Source organism: Nicotiana tomentosiformis, chromosome 7, assembly GCF_000390325.3.
Source record: "Nicotiana tomentosiformis chromosome 7, ASM39032v3, whole genome shotgun sequence".
Lineage (NCBI taxonomy): Eukaryota > Viridiplantae > Streptophyta > Magnoliopsida > Solanales > Solanaceae > Nicotiana > Nicotiana tomentosiformis.
This window is the reverse complement of record NC_090818.1, coordinates 110902342-110915259: the sequence shown is the minus strand read 5'-3', so window position 1 is coordinate 110915259 and position 12918 is coordinate 110902342. Positions and strand designations below refer to the sequence as shown.

General features: G+C 33.1%; 1 protein-coding gene across 1 annotated transcript; it reads left to right on the top strand.

Annotated features, from left to right (window-relative positions):
• Nucleotides 1-5426: 5426 nt before the first annotated feature.
• Nucleotides 5427-9401, top strand: LOC104085924 (probable serine/threonine-protein kinase PBL11). Its single transcript, XM_009590049.4, has 6 exons — nucleotides 5427-5841; nucleotides 6835-7160; nucleotides 7505-7640; nucleotides 7741-7883; nucleotides 8009-8132; nucleotides 8736-9401. Exons 1-6 carry the CDS (start codon nucleotides 5784-5786, stop codon nucleotides 9200-9202), a joined length of 1254 nt encoding a protein of 417 aa, XP_009588344.1. The 5' UTR covers nucleotides 5427-5783; the 3' UTR covers nucleotides 9203-9401.
• The last annotated feature ends 3517 nt before the right edge of the window (nucleotides 9402-12918 follow it).

Here is a 12918-nt window from a genome sequence, read left to right as displayed (position 1 = left end):
ATACAAAATAATAAGAAGCAGATAGCAATAAGGGAAACATAAAACAACCAGTAAATTGCACAGCAGACAACAAGAATATCATTAATATCGCTCAATAATTAATAAATACAATTACACATAATAAATCAAATCCTTCAAATAAATGTCTTTCACATATAATTCTTTCAAATAACTCTCTTTCAAATATAATTTTCTCAAATAATTACCTTTCAAATATAATTCTTTCATATAATACCTTCTACATAAAAATCCTTTCAAATAAATATTTTGAATATAATTCTTTCAATTAAAAAGTCACCATGTGACACCTCGTTTCATAATCATAAAAATACGGGTCTCAGCCCATTTTCATATTTTTCGTAAATACGAGTCTCAACCCATTTTTCATATTTCCACGGCACCTCGTGCCCATAATTAAATCATCATATTTCTCTGGCACCTCATGCCCTCATTTCACATCACAACTGCACGGGCAATTCACGTGCCAAATATCATTATCATTTAATCACAACACCTCGTGCCCACAATTCATATCACAACTGCACGGACAATTCACGTGCCAATATCCTCATTATTTACTCCCGGCACCTCATGTCCACATTTTATTTTATAATCCGCCTGAAAATAGCCACATGCTCTTAATTTCAACATAAATCAGATTGTCATCAATTTACCAACAACAAGAAAAATTGCACAAGGTATAAAAATAAACACAAGAATATCACAACATCACATGAAAATCATCAACCCCACAACCCCACATCATCACATATCGTCCCTGACAATAGCCACCCTTATCGCTCCTATTGCCACCCTTATCACTCCTATAGCCACCCTTATCGCTTCGCCCAGACAATATCAATAGCCACCCTTATCGCTCCTATTTCCACCCTTATCGCTCCTATTGCCACCCTTATCGCTCCTCCCAGAAAATATTCCAACAATCACAACCACAGTGAAATGCCACCATTATATCTTCAAAATAATAATTAACAGAACACAACAATTTACACAAAAAATTATCACGTCAACATGATAAAATCAATTCATATCACAATTTGCCCAATGGCTACAACCAAAATTCTAAAGATACGACCAAGTCAATTAATTTTACAACAAATAACCGAAGGCTGCACACAAGGTGTACAACAGCCAAAAACAATCAACAGAGATAAAAATTACTCAACATAAAGCAAAGTCTTCATTAACTCTAAATTTTTAATAATTATATAAACACCTCTTCTTAAGCTCATTTAATTAATTATTTGCAGAGGAAAAAATCTAAAATAAAATTAAATTCCAATAATTATCAAACCAGCAAATTCACGAAATTTCATAAATAATCAAATAACAATCACATCAAATTGTCATATAACAACAGAGTCAACAACAAGGATTTAGGCACGACAAATAGATGATTAAATATATGCCAACAATTATCCAATTTACTACACAAAATGCTCAAGACTTTAACTCAATAAAATTTGTACATATAAACCAAGTATGTACTCGTCACCTCGCGTACATGGTTTTCAAATACACAAATTGCACATAAGACTCAATGCCTAAGGGAAATTCCCCCACTCGAGGTTAAGCAAGACACTTACCTTTTTGAAGTTAGGTCGATATTCCAAAATAGCCTTCTTACTTGAATCGACCTCCAGATAACTCAAATCTATCCAAATTAATTGTATAACTTCATTAAAATTCATCGGAAACAAATTCCGGATAATAATACGTCGACTTAAAAATTTATTCCAAAAAGTCAACAAAAGTCAACGCGGGGCCCGCCTCGCGGAACCCCACATAATTTTCATGAAATCCGAACACCCATTCCGATACGAGTTCAACCATACCAATTTTATCTAATTCCAATAACAACTCGACCTCCAAATCTTAAATTTTTATTTTTTGGAAGATTTTACAAAAATCTTGATTTTCCTCCATTAAAATCCGAATTAAATGATGGATTCAAAGGTACAATCATGAAAATTAATAAAAACTGGATAAGAATCACTTACCCCAAATACCCACGCAAGAATCTCTCTAAAATTTGCCTTCTACCGAGCTTCCAATTTGATTTTTGTGTTATGAACTCAAACCCCCATTTTTAGGACTTTTAATTTTGCCCAAGCGTCAAAGCATCGCGATCGCGGAACATCAAACGCGATCGCGAAGAAGGAAAAGAGTGTGCCCAGCTTGTCCTTCGCGAACGCGACAACACGCTCGCGAATGCGGAGAAGAAAAGTCTGATGGCTCACGACTGGCCTACACGAACGCGGAAAATAGTACGCGAAGAATGGGATGGCATACCTTCGCGAACGCGGAGTGAAGGACGCGAACGCGAACGCGAACGCGAAGACGAAGTAGTCACCATTGCCCAACTTTTATTTGTTTCTACGCGAACCCGAAGAGAGAGCTGCGAACACGAAGAAGGGAAAGGCAGAAGTACGCGATTGCGAAAGAAATCTCGCGAACGCGAAGAACAAATAATTGCCCTTCCAAAATAACACTACGCGGACTGGGGGATGCGAACGCGATGAAGGAAATGTTACTGTCATCCAAATGCACTACGCGTTTGTATATAATTGATAAATTGTATATGCCCATGTAATTAAGTTAAAACTTGATTAGGGAGGGTAGTAAAGTTTCATATATAGTATAGGAATGTAAAAATCCCATTTATTGTTCAGTACAAGACAGTCTCTAATATCATACTATCTCTTATCAAAATGATGCCCTGGGCCTTCTGGATAGTGCTTCAATTTGCTAAAGGCCTTAGTTGGGCCGACAAGAACATGTCCTGTGCATACGCGTTTGTGAATCGGAAAACTAATCACTCCAAAAAAATAATAGCCGCAATATATATATATATATATATATATATATATATTAATTAGCATATGTAATTATTTTTGGCCGATCAGCTTAATGTGTAACTTGCCCTTGTGAATTCTGTTTGGGTGGGAAGCTTCAGCTTCAGCCCGTTTTGATCTCATATTCATTCTTGCATATAGATAACCATAAGCCCATTAGTGAATCAATTTCTTTCAATTGGGGCATTTTATATATAAGCACCTTTGGTGCCACCATTGAAATTATACTCACATTGTACAAAAATTTGCAAAGTATACTCGCTCGGATCTAAAGTAATTTAATTTTCAATTTCCTCAATGCAACTTCAAAAATAAAATATGAAGTTCTTATATCTTTCAAATGCAACTTCAGAAATTTGAATTTGAAGTAATTCAATTTGGTCAATGCAACTTCAAAAATCAAATCTGAAGTTATTTTATCTTTCAAATGCAACTTCAGAAATTCAAATCTTAAGTAGTTCAATCTATTGAATGCAACTTCAGATTTCAAATCTTAAGTTCTAAAATATAAACTTGTTATTCAAATTTCAATAATCCAATATACGATTCAATGCCCAAATCCACTCCAAATAAGCTTTAATTTGAAATATAACCTTCAAATAACTTAAAGAATGATTCTCAATCATCAAATTTTCAAAACAATAATAAATTTAACAAACCCATTTTGTGAATAAGAAGAATAAGAAGAAGAAACTCTAACACAAAGAAGAAGAAAATAATAAGAATAAGATAAAAGTGTATGTATATGAAGTTATCCAAAAATTGGGTATCAGTTAATTTTTTTTAAAAAAAGTGTACACAAATAAAATGGGTGACGCAAAACTGAGCGCAACATGAAAATTTTACCTTTCAATTTGGGTGTGATTGGTATTTAGGGAAAATGATTTTTAGAATAATATTTTTCACGAGAAAATTATTTGTTGATCTTTGGTATGAAAGGAAATATTTTACATGAAAAACGTTTCCATCAAAAGGGGAAAAATGACTTCCTTCCGTTATGGGTGAGATCGTCTTTTCTTACAACTATCTTAATTTTTAACTTCATATTACTTGTTTCAACTAAATCTTAGATATTATTGTTCATCTCTAATACTCAAAAGTTTTATTAGAACACTCTTCAAGTTGTCAATTGAATCTTCTCTACTTTCTTAATAACTGTATGGATATACTTAATGATTGTTGCGATTATGTGTGCCTTGAACCGAGTGTCTATCGAAAACAATCTTTTTATTTGTTCCAGATGGAAGTAAGGTTACGTATCTGTCTCAGACTCCTGTATGTTGCTTTTGTTGTTAAAAAGGAAATGAAATGAAAATAAAAAGTGTCTTTTATGGATCATACTTATATGTTAAAAAAAAGGAAATTAAAATAAAAAGTGTGCTAACTCTATATACTAGTTGTATTATTGCACAAGTGCAGTTCTTATATTTTTGTTTCCCTCCATCGGCCGTCATTTCAAGTTTGACGGTATCAAAGACTTAGACTTTCTTGATTTTATTCACTTCCAAATACTTATTTTTTTTAACTTCAATTTTAAATACTTCTTTTTTCGTTTCACCAAATATTTGCCCAAACGCCTATTCTATTTGACAGACAAATGATTCCTTAATAAGACGGACATCAATTAATTAAACAACTTTTAATGCATTATGGATAATAGAGAAATACCGTACAACTTTAACCTTAAAATTGTAGATCTCAAGAGGCTTTGATAATTACATTATCAGGACCTCAAATAAAGGGCAAAATTTTATTATAAAAGATTCTCGAAGCTAGCAAAAGACATCTTAATAATCATGCCATAATAATCCTTTTATGGTATAGTTTTAATAAATCCAAAGAAACAATCTAAGATATGACTAATCACCAAGAATCTAGCAACCTTAAAAGAAAATCACAACACAAAATCTAACAGCTAAGCAATTCCAACTAATGTTAGAAATTAATTTCAGTCGTAGCATAAGAAGTGTGGTAGGATGAATAAATGAAATTTCTCCGTCTTTAATAAGTGCTCTCGAATTCTAAGATTTTGCGACTTGAAAATGAAGAAACTTTTGGTGGAAAGTACTTCTATCTTTAATTGCTCGTATCTACTTATTCCGTTTCAAATTATCTATCGTATTTTCTAAAAATAGTTATCTCAAATTATTTATCGTTTTAAAAATTTAAGACAAAATTAATTATAATTATTTTCTTATTTTACCCTTAAAAGTAGTAATTATTCTTGAATAATACTCCTAAAATATGGAGTAAATATTTAATGAAAAAAAGATTATATCCTAAGATATAAATAATGATAAAATATTCAAAAATCATTCTCAATTAATATTTTTTTAAGGGGCTCGTAAAAAAAAACTATACAAATAATTTGAGACGACATTAACACGAATTTGGATTATTCGAATAAGTCAATTTCAGCTGTAAACAGGCTTGGTTGATAATTTACTGATCAACTAATAAAGCTATTTTGAGTGTCTTTGTCCTACTGCAAGACTAAGTCAACCTTCTATGGCTTTTAGCAAAATGGTCAAAAAAAGGCTTCTTCTAAGAAAACCAATAGAGAATCAAGAAAGCAATAAAAATCCCCTTTTTTTCCTTCTCCTTTTCACCTGTAACTTTCTTTAACATAAATTTAGTTCAAACCCACAAATTGAAAAATGATTAGAACCCCAGTTCAGTAGAGAAAGTTTGCAACTTCCATTGGCTTTCCCACTACTTTATCTTTACAACTAAGCAATTCGCTTTGGAGAAATACAAGCATTAGATAAAAATGAAAAAAATTGTTAGTTCATATTGGATCTAAATTTGGTTCTCTGAGCATGTTGCTATGAATTCTTGAAGTTGGTGGTTATTTATTTTTTTGCTTGTGGAGCTATAAAGTTAGAATCTTTTGAGGTTTTTGCTCTAATGGGGATTTGTTTGAGCAACCAAATCAAAGCTGAGACTACATTTTATACTGGTACAGGTATTTCACTTCAACCATCCTCTTTTGGAATTTGATTCTGTACCATTTCCGTGCTTTCCTCTGCTTGGCGGGGTGGGGGTTGGGGGAGGGGGGAACCAGAAATACTAAAGTATGGTCTTATTTGGTTTTGGCATTATTATTTTTTTCTTCAGTTTATTCCCTTTTTTTTTTGGTTACTTGTATGCACTAGTAGTACTATAACAACTTCAACTTAATCGGAGGTCTCAGTTGAGAAATAGCTTTTGTTTTACCACATTTTTCCGGCGCGAATGCGGATTTTGTGGGCCCCAATGCGGCTACCGACACTGTATACTAGTAGGGAAACCAAAAAAAAAACAGCTTCAACTTAGTGCTCCTGAAGTTCAATTTGGTTAATTCTGGCCAGTGACGGATCCAAAATTTTCATAAAGGGGTATCAAAATATAAATAATTAGATACATCGAAAAGTCAAGGGGAGTCAAAGTATAGTAAATATACATAAAATTTAAAAAAATTATCTAGCAAAATAGTGTAATTTTCCGGCTAAGGGGTGTCGCTTGACATCTCTTGCTTCAATGTGGCTCCGCCACTGATTCTGGCTCTATATGGTTCAAATGATTTGCTTGCTTCAAGAAAAGAAAAAAATTAGAAGAAGGAAGAAGAAAGAAAGGTAAATTAGAAACAGAAGGATGCCCTTAAAGTTGCTGAGGAGCTTACCAAAAATATAAATAAATAAATAATAAAGAAATGGTAGAGCTACAGGATAAGGAAGATAATTTGAGAAGCAGATTGATATTGGATTTTGCATGGTAAGTTATGGTGTCATGAGAAGTGCAGATGCAGATTTGCAAAGGCTTTGCTTCCAACTACAGTAATAATGTTGTTGTGAAGGGTTTTGTTATATATATGGAAGTTTTTGAGCTGCAAAGATAGTAGTTGTTGGCTTTTATATGTGCACTTCGTTTATTGTTCTTAGGTGTCATTTGATTGCAACATGTAAATGGATTCTTTCAGGGATTGGTTCGAGAAATGTCAGTGGAGATGGTACTGAGACTAGTAATTCGTATAGCAAAAGGTCATCAGGGTCCGTACCCCCCACTCCCCGTAGTGAGGGTGAGATCTTGCAGTCATCCAACTTGAGGAGTTTTACTTTCAATGAACTTCGGGCAGCCACTAGAAACTTCCGTCCTGACAGTGTAGTGGGAGAAGGAGGTTTTGGTTCTGTTTTCAAGGGGTGGGTTGATGACCAAACTCTCGTAGCATCAAAGCCCGGTGCTGGCATTGTGATAGCTGTGAAGAAGTTAAACCAAGAAGGTTTGCAGGGGCACCGGGAATGGCTGGTGAGTTCAATTTCGCCACTTGGATTTACAACATGATCTTAGAATTGATCCTCTTTTGAAGTTTGTTATGTACGAGCAAATGAATGTAATTTTGAACTATTATTACGTTGCCTATCTGCATGCTACATTGTAGAAATTGTACGTACTTAATAACTGACTTTGCATGGTACATCGTAGTAAAATGGGGTAAATATATGGTTAATAATGTTGTTATCAGTGAGTAGGATTACTTAATTTGCATCTAGTTCATGGTATGAATTTATAACTTTCCAATTAAAGACAGCTAAATATCTTCAAGCAGGATAGCTGAATGTCTTTATCTTCTTGAACTTACAAAATTGCAGGCTGAGATAAATTATCTTGGTCAACTACGTCATCCAAATCTTGTAAAATTGGTTGGTTATTCCTTAGAAGATGATCACAGGCTTCTAGTCTATGAGTTCATGCCTAAGGGTAGCATGGAGAATCATCTATTTAGGAGTAAGTTCTGAATCTCTTTCCTATCTGCCAGTTTGGTTATTATGGTTTATCGGTTAGACTTGTTAGATCTTAATATTAAATGAGGTTTTCCTTGATTCAGGAGGTTCATACTTTCAGCCACTTTCTTGGAGCCTCCGTATGAAAATAGCCCTTGGTGCCGCGAGGGGCCTTGCATTTCTTCACAATGCAGAAACAAGTGTTATATACAGGGACTTCAAGACTTCTAATATCTTGCTTGACTCGGTAAGTATATCGCATGTTTAAGGGTCGCTTAGCTCTCTTTCATCCTCTTTGACCATCAATACGTTAATGCTAATGTTGTTTGACTGCTGATTTGATGCATTTGCTTTTATACTTCATATCTACAGAACTACAATGCCAAGCTTTCTGATTTTGGATTGGCTAGGGATGGTCCAACTGGCGACAAAAGCCATGTCTCTACGAGGGTAATGGGAACGTATGGATATGCTGCTCCAGAGTATCTATCTACAGGTTTGTTATCCATGCCGCTCAGTTCCACTCCATTTTTTCCCATCTGATGACATTATTTGTATAGTTCCTTTATGTGGTGTCAAGTTGCATTGAATGAATTTCTCACGTTACATTCGCATCAACTCGTGTCAAGCTGCAAATGTACTCTAGTTTAGAGGTCATCTGAATTGATGAGAGCATTAAGATGTGCCGGTTTTATTTGTGAATTAAATAGACCGTAGCTGCATTTTACCGAACTTCATTGTTGTACATTGAAAATATCATGCTCTCATAATTACATGAAAATCTGTACAGTTGTCATGCTTATTACTCCCCATATTCCATTTTATATGACACCCTTCCTTTTTTAATCTTTACAAAAAGAATGACATCTTTCTATATTTGGGAACGCTTTAACTTTAGACTTTCCATTTTACGCTTAATGACATGCTCTTTTATCCATAGAAATGTCGGGACATATTTAAAGATGCTTTTGGTACCAGTCAAACACCCGATATAAAATGCAACGGACAGAGTAACTATAGCTGTAGCACTATTCACTACTCATCATAATGCAATGGCACATCTAGTTTCTAACCTCCATATGTTTCTCTTATTTGGAAGGTCATCTTACTGCCAAGAGTGATGTATACAGCTTCGGAGTCGTTCTCTTGGAAATTCTGTCAGGTAAGAAAGCAATAGACAAGAATAGACCAACAGGGGAACACAGTCTTGTTGGGTGGTCAAGACCTTATTTGACAAGCAAACGTAGAGTTTTCCGTGTTCTAGATTCCCGGCTTGAAGGACAATATTCGCTCACTCGTGCCCTTAAGGTAGCGAACCTTGCTCTTCAATGCCTAGCCATGGACCCCAAGTCAAGACCAACAATGGACGAGGTGGTAACAGCTCTAGAGCAGCTTCAGGAATCCAAAGATACAGCGAAAAATGATACTAACAAGGATCAGCAGTTAAATCGGCTTATTAGCAGTCAATCAAGTAGTGAATTCAACAGGTCATGCAGAAGCAGTTCAGAAGAGACTCCCCGTGCAGCAAATTATCCTCGACCTTCAGCTTCGCTTCATTCTATCTAAAAGACAGAAGTAAACACACTTGGCGCGCCAGGTACTAACATCCAATTTTAAGGAACTTCTGGCATGTAAGCGTACCAAAATATTCGACAACATGTACAGTTTTTTTTTTCTTTTTCTGTTTGCTTTGTCAGATGGCTGTTGAAATGAGGATTCATGAGATGTATAATGTATTGCAAGTAAAATTTTTGTTGTCTTGGAAGTGCAGAGTTTTGCTGTAATAAGTTGTTTTTTCATGAGTTTAAAATCAGTATTAAAGAAATTTTACCCTGTACAAGTCACTAACATGGAAAATAAGACAGGTTTACCTACAACAAGTTTAAATACATTGAATAGTACTATAAAGATTCTCTTTACCGTACCGTTAGTGCATGTAAGTTATATTCGAATCTGTTTTTCGTTTTATCGGCATGTGATGCAGTGGCGGACCTATGTTTTGAGTAGAGGGTTCATTGGACCCCGTTAACCCCGGCAAGAATTCTACATATATGTGTATATATATTGAAAACGGTCATACATTTTTATTGGAATCCTTAAAGATCAAAAGTCCGATAGGCTCACTAGTTGAGCAATCGGCTCATGTGCCTCCAGCCTGTAACCTTGAGTCAGAACTTGAGAAAAGTATTAGTTATTAGTAATGGAAATGACAAAATGAGTTGTACTTCGATTTTTCTTGATATTAGCCAAGGACTAAAATAATATATATTGATAAGTTGCCTTAACAGGATAAAACCTTCACCATTCCCATTTCCTTAAGACAACCAATTCTTACACCTTTATTTTGTTTAGTATTCTTTATTTGGATTGGTCTCCCCACCGTTATAAAAGAGTGGAAAGGGTGAGAAAATTGACTTTAGCGTTGATTTGGTCAAATCTGTCCATCTACTAATTATAAAGTTGTCTGAAAGAGTCAACTGTTTTGCACCTTTTTGAAGTGACATATATAAGGCTAAATCCATGATAATACATTAATCTATTAATCTATTGTTTGATTGAAAAAAATTAATCTGTTGGAGGTTTGGTTAAATTAAATCCATTTTATGAGTTGTTGAAGACACGGGCAGGGTAATTATAGTGCGTAGCTGGGTCATATTTTTTAAATATATATATATATATATATATATATATATATATATATATATATATATATATTATATTGACAATCCTTGATTTTTTGATGAGTTTATTTTTTTATATTTTGACTTTCTCTAATGAAAATCGCCCCGCCACTTGTTGAAGAGTTAAAAGACGTAAAAGGAAAGGGAAAAAAATATTCTAACCTAATTACTTGTGCATCAAAAATAAAACTGCTCTTTGATTAAATTTTGGCTAAAAAATCAGATCTTATATTTTCTTTGAAATCTCCTTTTACGTGGGGTGGTCCCTAAATAGTTGACGGCAAGAAAGAAAAGTATTTTTGGTGATACTGAAATCAGATCTATAGTGAAGTTAATGTCCTAAACTATTATGTAATATATATTAGGGAGCCAGAATTTGAACTTTATAGATTTTATATTTTAAGATCGTGATATCAGGTATTAGTAATTGAGTTTTAAAATTAATTTTTATATATATTTAATGAATTTCTTAATACAAACACAAAATTTGAACAAAAACTATTGAATCGCCGAAACTGTAGGCGGCTGTAGCTAACCTTCTAGTTGCGCACCTATTATAGGCATCTAGCATATTTGTTTTCATCATCGGTTGAAGATAGCCATACGTTATTTGACATTCCTATATAATTATTGGAAGTACTAATAAAAGATTCGTTCTTTTCTATTACAACTAGGCACTATTGAGCAAACACTGCTCTTGGTTTTACGTAACGAGAAACATTGCTAGAATTGATACGTTCAGACTTTCGCAACTCGAACAAATTTACTTAGTTAATTTCAGTTCATTGCTTAAATAGTCATTCAATTATCTGAAATTAAGTTAACTTTTTTTTGTTTGTAACAGAAAAATCACTTAACTATACCTATAGCAGAGGTGAATTTATAGTCTATTTTATGGGGCACGTGAACCCATAGTCTCTTCGCTAAATTAAGTATTTTATGTACATATTTGCTAGAATTGATCTAATATTATCGGGTAAAATTAAAAAATAGCCAGATTTATAAGTGATAATTGAAAAATAGCCACAATTTCAAAATTAATTTAAATTTAGCCACTTTTCATGTAAAGATAAATTTGAACGAAAACACTATTCAAAATCCGAAAAATATTCCAGTATAATATACTGGACTTCCAGCATAATATGTTGGGCTTCCAGCATAATATACTGGTCTAGCATAATATGCTAGAAGTTCATACACATGTGCTCCAATCTCCAGTATATTATGCCGGAACTTTCACTGTGTTGGAGTTCCAGTATAATATGCTGGAAGTTCATACACAAGTGCACCAATCTCCAGTATATTATGCTGGAACTTTTCGTGTTGCAGCAAAATAATGGCTATTTTTTAATGACTTTGCAAACGCTGGCTAATTACTAGTCCGAAAACTGGCTAGCTCGTGCTATTTTCACAGTATTAACTGCTCGCACCCATGCTCTAAAGAGGCTAAATGGTGCACTTGGTTGAATGCTTAGTTATTTAACTCGCACCCATGCTCTAAAGAGGCTAAATGGTGCACTTGGTTGAATGCTTAGTTATTTACTTAGAGGAGTAGAGATCAATTCCCACTTAATACTTTCTTTTTTCTCCTTTCTTTAGTGATGCACCCATGTTATAAAAATTCTAGATCCGCCTCTGGCCTATAGCACTCACAAGATCACTCAACCAAAATTTTCAAACTTTTGATTGTCTAATACCTATTTTACCTACTAAATTATCATCTTTTATCTTTTTAAAAAAAATATATTTTAATATTATATTTTTTTCTCTTTTTAATCAACATTATGGACTTACCTATAGAACACATAAATTTTATTTATAAAATAAAAAATAAAAAATTAGTTTTCTAGCATATATAATGTTAGAATTGTAATATAATTGAGCATAATTTTCAAGAATATATAATGTATATTATAAAAATATCTTTATTTTAAATAATTATTTTTTATAGTACGTGCTTGAATATATATTTTGAAACTTTTATTTTCTTCAATTCTCAATTATGTAAAGTTATTATTCTGAACAAATTATTCTAATTAATTCTTTTTAACTATGCTCAATATTTTATAATTCCAATAGTATATATGCTTAAATACTATTTTTATTTTTTTAATTTCTAAATAAAAATTATTTATTCTATAGGTAAATCCATAATATAAATTAAAAATAGAAAAAAATTATAATATTAAAAAGCTAAAAAAAATAAAAAGAAGACAAAAATTGATAATTTAGAGGGAAAAATAGGTATTTGGCAATTAAAAGTTTGAGAAATCTAGTAGAGTGACCTTTTGAGTGTTATAAGCATAGTTAAGTGACTTTGCTGTAACAAACGAAAAAAAGATGACTTTAGTAGGTGATTTCAGATAGTTAATTGACTATTTGAGTAATGGATTCCGTAAATCTCATTGTGAAGAAAGCTTTGTTGCATTTTACTATACTAGCAGGCGTACACGCGCGATGTGCGGTCAATATTAAAAAACTATTAATTAACTTAATTTGTGATCATATTTGTTTGAACATGTTAGATCGTATTGCTTTAATAAATTTCAATTGTCATCTTATTTGTCAGTATGATATACCCAATAATAAAATCTCTATTAA

Excerpts from the sequence above, each read along its gene's own strand:
- LOC104085924 (XM_009590049.4), top strand. The coding sequence starts at position 5,784 with ATGGGGATTTGTTTGAGCAACCAAATCAAAGCTGAGACTACATTTTAT. Across the intron at positions 5,842-6,834 it reads TACATTTTATACTGGTACAG|GGATTGGTTCGAGAAATGTC; the intron begins GTATTTCACTTC and ends GGATTCTTTCAG. Across the intron at positions 7,161-7,504 it reads AGGGGCACCGGGAATGGCTG|GCTGAGATAAATTATCTTGG; the intron begins GTGAGTTCAATT and ends ACAAAATTGCAG.